Source organism: Dasypus novemcinctus, chromosome 4, assembly GCF_030445035.2.
Source record: "Dasypus novemcinctus isolate mDasNov1 chromosome 4, mDasNov1.1.hap2, whole genome shotgun sequence".
Lineage (NCBI taxonomy): Eukaryota > Metazoa > Chordata > Mammalia > Cingulata > Dasypodidae > Dasypus > Dasypus novemcinctus.
The window spans coordinates 124,097,517-124,113,055 of NC_080676.1; the positions used below are offsets into that span (position 1 = coordinate 124,097,517).

The window sequence follows — 15,539 nt, forward strand, 5'->3', positions numbered from 1 at the left end:
GATTATTGAGCACGTTTTGTGTTTGCAAGGGGGTGGCCATTTTTTCTACTAAGTTGTTTGTGTTAGCATTGGAATTGTATTGGACTATAGAAGTGATACTAGTGGCAGCGGCTGCTAGGCTAGCTATAATAGCTGCGATGAGAGCTACAGCTACACCAACTGCTCTTTTTTTGCCTAAAATGAAAGTGCGTAATTAATTCAGAAGGGCCAGTCCACTCAGTAGCATTAACGGGAACCCATATTAAGGAGGGAATTCTAACAATAATAGCGTAGGGATGCTTGGTATGGTTCCAGCAATTGGAAAGGACACAATGGGTGATGTTACAGTCATAGGATTGGTTGCTTGAGTCTATAAAAAGAAAGGGAAGATTTACGCAGGGTAAGGGGCGCACAGAGAGGGTGGCATTTGCAGTCTTATTGAGGCTGGCTGCCCAGTCTGAGTCATTCATGTGAAGAAACCCAAGTTCCATTAGTGAGCGTGGCATTCATCATGATGAATGGACGAAGATCTAAGCAGGCATTTTCTCCGCAGAGCATCCATTTTCCAAAGACTGTCCTCACGGCATAGCGGGGGTTGCGGCCTTGATTTGGATGTCCCATGGCTGGAAGGGCAGGGCTCGAGGTCCAGAGGAATGGAGTGATCCAAAGGAGTGTGCCTGAAGCGGTGTGAGCAATTATTAAGAGAAGGATACATCTGATGAATAACGGTGGTCCTGGTGCCTGTAATTGATGCAAGAGTCCAGAATCATTCTTTCTCCTCAGTATTTTGGTGCTGTGTATCCACTTCATCTCTGGTGGCTGGTCAAACGAGCTGGCTGGGGACCCAGGTTGGGTGTTGTGCATTCTCTGGAAAGACACAAGCATACCCTCGTTCCTAGGTTAATAGGGGATGGGGCCCTTGCCATGCATTTGTAAGGGGGTCTTTCCATCTAACTAATGGCATGGGGGTTGGAGTATTTCTAAGTCCTCCCCAGTGTCTGACTGCTGGGGTACAGCATTCATTGTCAAAAGTGAGAAAATTCATAGTGATTAAAGTCTTATTTAGAACATCCCTGGGTATCTCGGGGATATTGCCCCTTCATTTTTTTTTTTTAATTTGGTTTTTACGCATGAGGTGGGTGTGTTCTATGATAGCTTGGCCCTGGGGATTATATGGGATACCAGTTTTGTGTGTGATGCGCCATGAGGCACAGAAATTTTGGAAGGATATGGAAGCATAGCAGGGTCCATTATCAGTCTTTATGGTCCATGATATGCCCATTTGGTTGAAGGCTTGAAGGCAAGCAGTAATGACATGTCTTGAAGTTTCTCCTGCGAGAGCAGTGGCAAAGGTGTATTTGGAAAAGGTGTCTACTATGACATGTAGAAATTTAGTTTATCCAAAAATAGGTATGTCTGTGACATCCATTTGCCAAATGGCATTCAGACAGAGGCCATGAGGATTTATTCCCTGAGGTTGAAGGGGGCCTAATGGAAGGAGGGCCACATTGTTTACATGCACGAGTGAGGTGTTTGCATAGCTGCTGTGTTAAGGAAGGGAAGAGATGATGGAGTGTTGCTACTCCTCCTTCAGGTTTCTTATCTGCTCACACAGCCCTCCTCAACAGACCGTTGTCCTCAGCCTCTTGCTGCCTCACTTATGCCGTCCGCTCGACCCCACTTATCGATCGGGGGAGACAGAGGACACGTGAGGAGGGCTAGCTGGGACCGGACCGGAGGAAAGGCTACCTGTGGCAGAGCAGGGCCAGAGGGGAGACAGACAAGGAGAAAGAGAAAGATTGAGAGATTGAGAGAGATTGAGAGATTGAGTGAGAGATTGAGTGAGAGATTGAGAGAGAGAGAGAGAGATGCTGTTTGTGGGTCCCGGGCAATCTCAACTCCGGCAACGAGGTGAGCGGCGAATGAAGTAACAGTTCTCACACAGAGTCCACTCCAGAGATGCAGGCTTGGTAGCACATGTCTGGTTTATTGAGGAAACGTGACAACTTTTATGGGCGTCTGAGGGGAAGGACTGTGTAAGAGGTTGATTAGGTGATACTGGGCAGAGTGAAACGTACATCAGAGCTCTAGTGCTGGTTGCCATACCCTTATCAGATCTGTGCTCACTCAGTTTCAGTTGCCTTTTCCTGGGAACGGGCTGGTTTCCAGTATATGCTGAGTCATTGCCCCAAGCGCTCTTTTGTTACTTTTGCACTGTTTGGTTGCCCCAGGCGCCATTTTGATAGCTCTAGGCGCCATCTTCCGTTAGGGACTTTCCAGTGGGGGGAATTCCCACAGAGAGAGAGAGCAGACATGTGAAACTTTGCATGAAGGGGTCTTGCCTGGTCTAGGTCTGTGCTTAATAATTTTACCACGAGCGAGGAATCAGCTAAGGCATTGCCGCTGGCAAGAGGTCCTGGGAGTCCAGTGTGGGAACGAATATGTTGGATGAACCAGGAATGTTTGCGATTTTCAAGGAGGGATTTCAAAAAAGCAACATATTATCTTGATTGGTTATTTTGTTTTTAAGGACTGCATGTGGCAGCACACGGATAGTATTTAGCCGCATATGCACTGTCAGTGAAGGTTTTGAAAGGGATGGATTGGTGATGTAGGAAAACTTGGAGGAGAGCATGTAGTTCTCCTTGTTGAACAGAGCCGGTATGTTGCTCGATGTGGATGGAATCTGAGGCGCCGAGGGATTTTACTACTATAGAAAAGTGAGTTTTGTTAGTGTCGGTAAAGATTGTAGCAACTTGAGGGATAGGAGAAGTTGTAGGAAAGGAGTGAGAGGAGAGAACAAATGGAAGAATCATGGCAGTGATGAGTTTGTCTTTTGGCAAATGGTTATCAAGTTGACCTGTGAATCCTGATAGGAGAGTTTGCATGTTCAAATCAGTTTGGGAAAGGTGTTGTATTTGTTCTTGAGTGAATGGTAGAACTAAGGTGTTGGGTTCGATGCCATACAAAAGAACAGCTGTGTTTCTGAGTTTTCTCCCAAGGATACATATGGCATCACAATAAGAGGTAATTTTACCTAAATGACTAAAAGATAAGTGTACCCAAAAGAGGGGAGAATTCATGGGCGTTCCAGGGGAGTTGATGACTAGAGTGGAAAGAGGGAGTTTTGGTTGAAAGTGGGCTAGGTGAAGATTTTTAATTCTGTCATTTATGAGGCTCGGGCAGGCTCGTTCGGCGCTGCCCACCAAACGACAGCTGGAGGGGTCAGGGTCACCCTCCAGGAGGTCAAAAAGAGGTTTTAGTTCATGAGTGGTTATACTCAGATGAGGACGCAACCAACTGATATCACCACAGAGGCGCTGAAGCACATTAAGAGTACATTTATGGGGCAAAACAGTAGTGGGGACAGCAGGACTGATAGAGTTTGTGATGGTATAGCCTAAGAAGGTGTAAGGTGGGTAGTTTTGTACTTTTTCAGGTGACATGGTGAGGCCCAGATGCATAAGGATATGTAGAAGAGATTTCAAGCAGAATTGTAGGTGAATTGGGTCTGGGTGAGCAATGAGGATGTCGTCCATATAATGAACAATTTGACAAAACTGAGAAAGGGGACGAGTGGCTTCACTAACGAATATTTGGCACATAGCTGGACTGTTTTTCATTCCTTGCTGGAGTACCTTCCACTGATAATGTTGTAGGGGGACTGAATTATTTGTGATAGGTACGGAAAAGGCAAAGTATTGACAGTCGTCCTCATGAAGAGGAATGGAAAAGAAACAATCTTTGAGGTCTATTGCAATAATGTGGTAATCGCATGGGAGGCTGAAGGATGAGGAAGGCCTGGTTGTGGGGAGCCAATCTTTGTCATATGAGCATTAATATTTCTGAGGTCACGTAGTAGCCTCCATTTACTGGATTTTTTTTGAATCACAAAGATAGGAGAATTATGAGGACTAGTAGAGGGTTCTATGTGCTGCAAGTTCAATTGTTCTTGCACAAGGAGTTTTAGTTGTTCTAATTTTACTTGAGGCAGTGGCCACTGGTCCGTCCAAGTAGAGTTTTGCGCTTTCTATGTTAATCTTATAGGTTTTGGTTTGGATAAAGTAAATAAAGGCAGACGGCCAGTGGCCTTTATGCTTGGGGGTAATTTGTAGGATTAGTAGTGAGGATGGCTCCCACTTTGGAGAGAACGTCACGCCCCCAAAGGGTATGAGTAAGGTTGGGTAACACAGTGGGTGGAAGGTGACTGTTCTGCCATCCAGGTCTGTCCAAGTCAATGTTGATGTAAGCTGGTGTGAAGGTCTTAGGCCTCCCACACCTTGAACTAGGGGACCTAGTTTTATCGGCCATGAAGGGTCTGTGTCAGAAGAGCGAAGGACAGATAAGTCAGCTCCGGTGTCTATTTGCCCAGTAATGGACTTGCCCTGCACTACAAGAGTGAGAAATGCTTTACCTTGGGTAATGGGGATAGTCCAAAAAATGTCGGGTGGGGGGTCCTCTCTTAGTTGCGGGGCTGAGAGGTGCCCCTGATCTCGTTTAAAGGCAGAAGAGGATTGCCCTGAAGGTCAGTTTTTGAGCGACAATCTCTCTTCCAATGAAGTCCTTTCCTACATCTCGGGCAGACCGAGGGGGGAACATTTTGTGGCTTAGGAGTAACCATGAGAGGGCGAAATGACCAGGCTTGCAGCACCTGTGGCAGGTTTTGTGAGGTGGCTGGATGCGCAAATGATCGGCTAAGGCAGCGGCTAGGACAGAAGCGGTATTAGTTGCAGCTGCCATAGCAGAAGTGGAATAAGACCCATTGTCTCTGCAAGCAAGGACCCAGTCGTCGGGGCTTTTATTACGAATAGGCGTAATTGTTTGTCGACACTCGGTATTGGCGCCTTCCCAAAGAAGGTCTTTTAATAAATCATCAGCGGCAGCAGAATGGGAAACTTTTCTATCAATGGCCTCCTTCACTCAACTATAATAGTCGGAAAAGGGCTCGTTGGGACCCTGCAGAAGTTTGGAGAGGTGAATAGGTTTTCCCTGAGAGTTGAGTTTTTGAAAAGCAATTTTAGCAATGGTGAGGCACTGATCAAAGTAGGGCGCTGGACATGCAGCTTGGACTGTTGGAAGAGCCCATTGTTCCTCCCCTTTTAAAGCATGGGGGGAGGGCCGTTATGCCGTTGGTAAGGTTGCGCGTGCCTGTTTTCTCTGCTTCGTCATTGTACAAAGCTTTCCAGGTGATATAATCACCAGGAGTCAGAATAGCACACGCAAAGTTCTTCCAATCAGTAGCACAATTGTGTTCAAGGGACAGATTATCCATTAACATCTGAGCATATGGACTATTAAGGCCATCTTCCTGAACGGCTTTGCGAAGGTTAGAAATAGTTTTATGATCCCAAGGGTACCAGTTGTAGGGGGCGTGATTGGTAGGATTGAAGTTCACCAGGTAAAGGTGTGCAGGGGAAGGGGTGGGAGGAGGAACAGTGACGGATGGGTTAGCCAAGATGGCTGCCGAACCAGAAGAGGAAGTAGAAGAGGAAGAGAAAATGGCGGGTGCAAGGGAAGGAGAGTGGGGAACAGTTCTAGGGTCAGAAAGAAAACGGCAAAGACTGCAGGGTGGAGCTCTAGAGGAGGAAGAGGAGGGGGGTGGGGGTTGTGTAGGAAGGGAAAGGGGAGGTTTTGAAGAAGAGGAGCAGTTGGTCGCTGCCGAAGCAAAGGTGATTAGGTCCTCCTTCTTTGCGGAAGGGGGGGGCGACGCTCTTGTGGTCAGTGGCTTCCGCTGGAGCCTGTGGAGCAATGGCTTCCTGCGGAGGGCCGTCAGTAGGGGTTTTTTGTTGAGAACGGTTGGTAGCAGGTGTTGGGATGAGCAGAGGGGAAGTTTCAGAGGGGGAGCAGTTGGGGCTTTGGGATATATCTTTGAGCAATATAAGGTATAAGCGAAAAGGGTATAAGGGATTGTGGTCAGGTGGTACGTAAGGAGGCGCGGGGGTAGAAGGAGTTGCGGGCATGACGGAAAGCAGGATTGGGGAAGGCACATCTAGCGGAGCACCTGTAAGGCAAGCATGAATGGCTAAGAGAGTGGGAATGAGGCCTAGAGGAAAGGTTTTTCCCTCATGGACTTTAGCAAAGTGCACACACTTAAGCAGCTTCGCCCATGTGACGGGATCCCATAGAGTGCTTGTGGAAAGCCAGGGGTTAAAACGAACAACAAGGTCCCAATATTGATTAAGTTCCTTTTCAGAAATTTTGATGCGCCTACTTGCCAAAAGTGCGTGTAGGGCGTGCGCTTGTGGAGCCTTCTCAGAGGAGGAAAGATTACCCATTCCGAGGGTCACTTACCGACTCTAACGCGGAGCTGCACTTGCTAGCTCACTGATATTGTCTCTGGGGTTTTCAGGTCCCTGTTCAGGCACCAGATGTTATGGTGCCGTCCAGTGGCTCCGCTTCCGAAGAGATAAGGACAGAGCAAGACAACACACAGTAACCGCTCTGGAGACGCAGGCTGGTGGTGCAGGTCTGATTTATTGAGGAAGTGTAGTAGCTTTTATAGACGTGAGGCAACGTGCAAGCAGCTTACTGGCTATGCTAATTTAGTGAGGCTGATTGGTTCATGCGCTCTAGTTGCTGGGGGGAAGGCAGATTTCCGAGGAACATGCCTCGGCGCCATCTTTTGGGTGGAACCCCAAAGGCCTTATAGTTCGAGAGGTTTTCCTACGTCTAACAAGGCGTCGGCAGCTTGCCCACATCTCTGAACTCTTTTCTCTTCCAGTAATTGCCTTCTCCATCAAACTCTTCACTGTTAATCCTATTTAAAATAGCAAATCCACTTCTCCACCAGGTTTTGCTTCCTTTTTCTTTAGAGCAGATTTTATCACTCACCATTCCACATACTTTGCTCATTTATTTGTTATTTACCCATAAGGACAATCATAAAAGATTTCGTGGCACCTGGTAAAATAGTGCAGTAAGTATTTGTTGAACAAATGAATGAAAGAAATGTTTGAACATGCTAGTCAATAAGTGGACAAAAGGATAAATGACTGGGATAAGGAGGAAAAAGTATGATAGAGTTTTGAAAGATAAGACTAGTGTTCTTGTAAGGATCCAGATTAGGCGGTACAGAAGGCCATGAAAAGGACAGTGGTCTTCACCTTAGGGACAATGAGAGCTCAAGCATGATATTATGTAGAGAACAATATAATTATATTTGCATTTTTAAAAGATAACTCTTGGTACTCATGGAGTTGACTATCAGGAGACCTGCTACATATTAAAAACTGTAGTAGGTCATGAGGAGGAACCAGATAGTCATATAACCTATCTTCAAGAAGCATTTTCTGATGAGGGAGAAAGAGTAGACAGTCACCAGAGTGATTATTTAAAGGACAAAAAGTTGAGCTATGAAAGACTGTAATATGCAGATTTCACATAAGTTAAGAAAGGACTTCCTCTGGGGAGTCGTTTTCTATTTTGTGCTGACTGGAAAGTTGCTTTTAACATAATGCACATGCATGTGAGCTACCCACCTTTCTATTGCACATTTTCTTGACTCAGTGGCACCTGAGGACATTCTGGCTTGGAAATAAGTGAAGAAGGAATGCCCTCAATCAAGGCATTAAGGGCATTCATAGAAATATTCTGAGTTCCCCACCCTCTCTCTCAATCATACATACTCAAAGAGATGGGTAGTATGTGAGCAGGAACCACCATGACCCCCATTCTAGCTAGACTTGAGAAGGAAATTAAAAGGTCTGGAGGATAGAAAGTAGATTTTTCTATTTACATATTCAAATGTGAAATTTGGTTGAGATATTAAATCTACATTTACTGGCCTGATTAAAATTATTATGATTTTTTAATTGAATATTCCTGAATTTGCTTAATAACACATGTTAAGTAATTTTGACTTCTGTATAAGCATCATGCCATACTGCTTTTGTATATTTAAAGTATCTAGTACTGTGCTGGTAAAATGTTCATTAATAGTATATAATTGGCTATTTTAAATATAATCTTTTTCCTGTGTTCTTTACCTTCAGCCGTTATGGAACACCAGAAGAGCTAAAAGAACTGGTTGACACAGCTCATAAAATGGGCATTGTTGTCCTCTTAGATGTTGTACACAGTCATGCTTCAAAAAATTCAGAAGATGGATTAAATATGTTTGATGGGACAGATTCCTGTTATTTTCATTCTGGACCTAGAGGGAAACATGATCTCTGGGATAGTAGATTGTTTGCCTACTCCAGGTGGGTACATACATGATGGAAATGTTTTCTTATTTAAATTTAATTTAAAGGTATTTCTCTAAATTCATTGCAGTCATACTTTTTCATTGGTACTGATATTCTTAAGTTGACGTTTTAATTTGTATGTGGAATATTTAACATAATTATAGAATTTAGCTTCCTTTTTTAATAGCATTTGTATTTCTGGTATATACTAAATTTAAATATGAATATTTTTATTCCAGTTAAAATATATTACCACTTAAAAGTATTAATGTGTAAGATTTTTACTATCTGTCACTTCAATTGATCAGATTAACTTAACCATAGCAAGATCTCCTTTCAGTAGATAAATATACAGTGTTTTAAATAGGCTCTTTTTTTAGCTCATACTTTACCTTTTGCTATCTTGATGTATTACCATGTTTAATTACAAATAATTTATAAATATAATAGCTAATATTTCATTAGTGTAATATGTATCATATATAGTATATCAAGTATATTAGATGTATTATCTACATATATTATCTTATTTAATCTGGACAACTCTACACATATTAAGTGCTATTGTTATGGACTTCCTGTAGATAAGTAAATTGAGGCTTAGCATTATATTGATTTGTCAAGATTAAAAACATCTCTTACTGCTTTACCATCTAAATAGAAAGGTGTTTTTAGATGATTAAATGCTAATAGGATCATATGAAAAAAATTTTAAATTGAAAATATTATCTCAAACACATTATTTATCATAGGTGTAAATATAATGAAAATACTTGGTCAGATAAAATGTAGCAGAGTATCAAATAATGGATAGCTAATTTTTTACTCTAAATTAATGTGAATCAATGAATTTCCTTTGGCTATCATATCATACATAAATATAAACATAACTGGAAAACTCACAGCATTGAAAAATGTGTCAGCATATACTTTATAAAATGAAGAATTCCAATTTTTCAAGGTAAATTAGATGACTTTTGCATGGAAAATTTGCTTTGCTTTATTCTTTCTTTAATATTATACATTATTTTTTATTTCATAGTCATATAGGACTCACTCCTGCCAGAATAGGCAGCATAATATATAAGAAAGGATACAAAATGAGGAAGCAGGTGGCAGGGTTCCAGGGTTAGCATTACTCTGATTGCTACAAATCAATTAATCATGCCGGTACTCAGGTTTTCATTATATGAGGAGTCAGAGTTTTGGGGCTACTTAATTTCCCTCTGTAAAGGTATTTTTGTATTTGTGTCACCTTTTTGAACATTGGTTTTATTTTACTATGGTTTTATAACAAGTAAAATGGACTGAGCCTATGCTAATGCTGTGATATAGTCCTACTCATTATATTATTGAGTAAATCTTTAAAAAAGTAGAATGTGGGCAAGAAATACAACTAGTTGAGCTGTCTGGTTCAGGTCTGGATGAATGGGAATTCTGCCCTACAAAATAAATACTTTAAACTTTTTAGGTTTTTATGTTATAAAACAATTATTTATTTTGTTAAAACATTTATGATAGGGTATTTTTCAGTATCATGGGCTCTCAACATGTATACAAAGTTATCCAGTTTTTTAAAGAAAAGAAACCATACACAATTTTTTCAAGAATATTTTCATTATAGAAATTAAGGTATACTTAACATTTTCATTTGATAATTTATTTTTAAACTTAAGTATTAATCTTTCTCACATGCTTACTTTTTTTTTTTTTTTTTAAGGAGGTACCAGGAATCAAACCTGGGACCTCATAGGTAGGAGGCAAGTGCTAAACCACTGAATTATAGCCACTTTCCTCTCACAAGCTCACTTTTGATAAATAATGTGTGGTATGCTTTTAGCTTATTATTATTATTTTATCACTAATTTTTGTTTTGTTTGCACTGTCATTTAGGCTTAGTCCTCTGTAATTACAGTTCCATTTAAAATGGAATTTTCTTAATCTACATGTTATTTTATATGACCAACATCTAAATTTTCCCTTTTTTTACAGAATTAGTATATTCTATGTGGTTTATACCATTGGTTATGACATCAATAAACAATATAGATAAAATCTTACAAAGTCAATGTAAATAACTTAATTTAAGGAAATAATTCCTTAATAATTAGGTTTTTCAATATACTAAAGCATAAGAATTCCAAAATTCTTTGGATTATTTTCTTAATACTTATGTGCATTTTATTAGAATTTTATATTTTCTGTTTGACTAACAAAAATTATATTATCCTGCTATAATTTACCAGGCTTTTTCTTTCACATTCACTTCCTTCTATTCTGATTACTTACTGCATGTATAATTTACTGCCATTCTAAAGTCATTTTTATAATTTTAGTATTAATGATTGAACTTCTAGTCTTCTGTTTTGGTTATCTATTGCTGCATTACAAACCACCCTCAAATTTAGTGACTTAAAGACAAGAGCAGTTGCTTATTTTGTTCATAAATCTAAACTATGCGATATGTGCATAGTTTAGAGAGAGCAATTCGTTTTTCCTCTTGTATCAGCTTGTTGAATCAGCTGGGGTGGAACATCTTGGGGATGGAAGATTCACTCTCCATGTAGTTCACTTGCATTACTGACAAGTTGATGGTTGTGAGCTGTGAGTTCAGTCATGGCTGTGGGCCAGAGAGCCTCAGTTCATCTCTTTGTAACCTACTACACAGGCTACTTGGGTTTTCTCCCAGCATGACTCCAAGGGTTAAAGTCTCAAAAGACAGAAGTGCAGGTATATTAATCAGCTAAAGGGGTGCTGATGCAAAATATCAGAAATTGGTTAGTTTTTATAAAGGGTATTTATTTGGGGTAGAAGCTTATAGCCACAAGGCCATAAAGTGTAAATTACTTCCCTCACCAAAGGCTTGCTACGGGGTGGAACAAGATGGCTGCTGGTCTCTGCGAGGGTTCAGCCTTTCTCTTCAGGCTCTGTGGTCCCAGCTTCTTCTGGTCTCAGCTGTAGGCTAGTAATAAGGCTTGTCTCTCTCCCAGGGCTCATTTCTTCCCGGGCTCAGCTGCTCTGCTTTTTCCACAGTCAGCTGTAGACTCTCAGGCTCTCTCTCTCTTCGCCGGGCCTCTGCCATGTCTGTGGACGGTCTCCATTCCCCTGTGTTCTTTTCCTGTATATTTATTTGTTGAGTAATCAAAACTCAAACTCTCTCCTCTGCTGTGTTTTCTTTGTGAGTTCCTGCCCACTAAGGGGCAGGGACTCAACATCCTAATGATGTGGCTGAGTCAAAGTCCAAATCATAATTTAATCAAGTAAAAGTGAAACCTCTGAATTTAATACAATCTAATATGCCCAGAGGAACAGACCAGTTTACAAACATAATACAGTATCTATTTTTGGAATTCATGAACAATACCAAACTACTACAGCAGTCTTCTGTTTCCTAACATCTAGGTCTGGAAACTTGTGTAGTGTCTTTTCTGCTATAAGCTACTGGTTAGTCATAGTCACAGATTCAAGTGAGGGGATTATGTCCCCCATATTTTAATGGGATAAACATTAAAGAATTTTAGGGCTATGTTTTAAAATTGCAACATTAACACATTTTGACCACACAAAATGAATATCCTATTCCCTCAATTCAAAAGAGATGTATTGAAGTAACCATTTATTTGGAAATATTATTTTTCTTAGACATATTTGGGTGGTAGAGAGGCAGAAATAGGCAATTATTTAAAAATACACTTCTCATAAAAGTAATAATGCCATTGTAAAAAAATTAGAAAATATGAAAAAAGATACAAATTCAAAATATAAATGATTGTTCTTTATAATTGTAAATAACATTCTATGTTGCTGTATATGAATGTATGTGTTTAATATCACATGCCTATAAAAACATGCAAACTCAAGCCTATACTTTCACCCTCCCCAGGTGATAACTCTGCTCCCTGCAATTTTGTGCTTATTTCTTATTCAGAGGAAATCAGAAACTACAATTTACATTTTACAAGTGTAAGGTCTTTGTCATCCCTTACTTTGATGTGTTGATTAATATTAAAATCCACTGGTAAACATAAAAATGGTATATAGTTTTCTTAAGACACCATGCCTCTTCTTTAAAAATTTCTGTCATAATTTTGAAATGTTTTTATTTACTGTTGGAAAAAGAATTGATCTTATACAGAATCAGTATCTGTAGAGAAAAGGGTGCTGATGCTCATTCTCATCCTATCTATATGTCACAGCCTATCACCATTTATAATATCTGATTCAAGTGCTATCATCAAAGTTATCAGAATTAAATATATCTATCATTCTGAGTTATACCAGAAATTCTGACTATGCTATTACCTGCTATGAATAAATTTCTAATCAGGAACTGCCCATATTTAAATTTTCTGTCTACTTAGCTGAACTGCCTTCTAGCTCTCTTAAATTACTAATGACAGTTCATAACAGAGATTGGGTTGTTCTTTCCTTAATTGGTATAGAGAATTTCTGACAAATCTGTCACCCATAAGTTTCTAGAGTTTCTAGAGTGAGAAATAATGGATACAATTTAAAGTTCAATTTTAAATTCTGTTTTGCATATGCCTCTGGCACTATATCAATACACTTGATAAAACAACAAAGTAACTTCAAATTTGTTGAGCTTAAAACAATTATGCCTTAACCATCCCTAAATCTTCAAATGAGTAGAACTTTTCTTTTTGTGAGAACAAAAAGTAAAACTTTTCTTTTATAACTTATAGAGCTAATGCTCATTTTTAACCCAAACCTTTAATTTGGGTATAAAATTAGTATAATCTATGCTATCAACACGGGTTCATAATGTGAAAGCTATTAGGCTAGGAAGGATTTTATACTTATCTTGAGTTACTAGAATTTTCAGCAACTCAAGCTAAAAGTCATTGGCTTTTATCCAGTGAATCCAGTTTGTTCTTTTAGGGTTCTAACTACATGAAATAAAATACTACTTAGTAAGACACTAAAGATAATATTTAGGATTTACTCACATTAGACTTTTTCTGCTAGTTAGAATGTAGAAGGAAATTCATCAGGGCCTCACCTGTTCAGGGCAATTTTTTGGATTTTAATAGTCTATGATATCTTAATCTTAAATAGTGTTTTTTTTGTTTTGTTTTATTTTGTTTTTTTAAAGGAATGGAATTGTGCTCAACTTCATCTCTCTGCTTCTGTAAGGGTTCTTTCTCTTATGTAAGGTATTAGAGCATATCTTCTGAAAAAATATCAAATTTAGAGCTGGGAACCAACCTTTTTATCATGTGTCTATTCCCAGGGATCTCAGATTTCGATCCTCAAATTCTGTGTTTGTGTGTATGTGTGCTAATGTGTTCATGTGAGTTAAAGCTAGGGATAGGAGGCCATCAATTCCCTCTACAATCAGTGCCAGGGGTTTAATTATTAACATTTGTATTTTGTATTTGTAATAGATGATAGTTCCTCTATTTTAAAATTCTGTTATGTTCTCTGCTGAATGCAGAATATGTAATGTCTTGATAAATGAATTCAAACCATACATTAAATGGAAAATATTAGCATTCTTATTGTTCAGGCTAAATTAAAATTTTCTTCGAGAGGTTATAGGTTTGCTGAAATATCATGCAGAAAGTATTTGTGTTCCATGTACTCCCCGCTCCCTTACACACAGTTTTCCCTATTCTTAACACTTTGGATTAGTGTAGTACCTCTGTTATAATCGATGAAACAGTGTTATTGTAATTACACTATTAACTATAGTCCATCATTTATGTTAGGGTTCACAGTTTGTGTTGTGCAGTACTGTATTTTTTTCTTTAATTATTCTACTAATATATATCTAAAATGTCCTCTTTTAACCACATTCTAATATATAATTCATTGGAGTAAATTACATCTACAGTGTTGCACTGCCATCACCACCATCCATTACTAAAGCTTTTCCATCACTCCAAACAGAATCTATGTACCAATCAATCATTAACTACCCATTCCTGACATCTTCCCAGGTCCTTGGTAACTTGTATTTTAGGTTCTGACTCTGTGAATTTGCTTATTCTAAATGTTTCATATTAGTGAGATCATGGAATGTATGTCCTTTTGTATCTGGCCTTTTCAAGTTTCATCCATGTTGTCTGATGTATCAGAATGTCATTCCTTTTTATAGCTGAGTGATATTTAATTGTATGAATTGTTTTCCATTCATCATCTATTGATGGACACTTGGGTTTCTTCCATCTTTTGTCAATTGTGGCTAATGCCAGTATGTATGTCAGTGTGAAAATATCTGTTCGAGTCCCTGCTGTTAAGTCATTGGAGTATAGACCTAAAAAAGTAGGATTACTGGGTCACATGGTAACTCCATACATAATTTTCTGAGAAACTGCCAATCTCTTTTCAAAGTGGCTATAGCATTTTACAGTACTACCAGCTATGAATGAGTGTTCCTATTTATCCATATCCTTGCCAACATTCATTATTTTCCATTTATTAATAGTAGTCATTCTAGTGGTCATGAAATGTTATCTTGTTGTGGTTTTGATTTACATTTCTCTAATGGCTAGTGATGCTGAATATCTTTTCATTTGCTTATTGCCATTTATATATCTTCTTTGAAGAAATGTCTATTCAAGTGTTTTGCCTATTTTTTAATTGGGTTATGTAGCACTTTGATATTATTTATAAATTCCAAAAACAGATATTGGAGTATGTTGTGAACAGGTCTGTTCCTCTGGGTGTATTAGATTGCATTGGATTCAGAGGTTTAACTTTTACATGATTAAGTTGTGCTTAGGGCTTTGATTGGGCCATGTCAGTAGGATGTTGCATCCCTGCCCCACAGAGAAAATGACAAGGCAGGGGAGTTAGCTGAAGTTTTGGATGCTGGAACCCCTGGAAGTAAATACACAGGAGAAGAACACAGAGGAAAAGAGACAGCTCCGTGGACAGGGCAGAGCCTCTGGGAGGAGAGAGCCTGATAATCTACGGCTGACCTTGTAGCGAGAACAGAACAGCTGAGTCTGGAGAGTAACAAGCCTTGGGAGAGAGATGAGATTTATACCAGCCTACAGCTGATGTTGGAAGAAGCTGGGACCACAGAGCCTTAAGAGGAAGAAGGAGGCTGAACCCTTGCAGGTGTCAGCAGCCATCTTGATCCAACACCTGGCCAATGACTTTGGGTGAGAAAGTACCCTAAAGAGTTGGACTCTTTAGGGTGTTGTGATTGTAAGCTTCTACCCCAAATAAATACCCTTTATAAAACCTAACAGGGGGAAGCGGACTTGGCCCAGTGGTTAGGGCATCCGTCTACCACATGGGAGGTCCACGGTTCAAACCCCAGACCTCCTTGACCCGTGTGGAGCTGGACCATGCACAGTGCTGATGCGCGCAAGGAGTGCCCTGCCACGTAGGGGAGCCCCACGT

The 15,539-nt window shown here is 39.7% G+C and overlaps 1 protein-coding gene across 1 annotated transcript in view; it reads left to right on the forward strand.

Moving 5' to 3' along the window:
- Positions 1-15,539, forward strand: part of GBE1 (1,4-alpha-glucan branching enzyme 1) — a 342,498-nt gene that overhangs the window by 156,656 nt on the left and 170,303 nt on the right. The window contains exon 7 of the mRNA XM_058296064.1: positions 7,971-8,180. Coding sequence (XP_058152047.1) covers positions 7,971-8,180 — 210 coding nt within the window. The remainder of the gene's footprint in view (positions 1-7,970; positions 8,181-15,539) is intronic.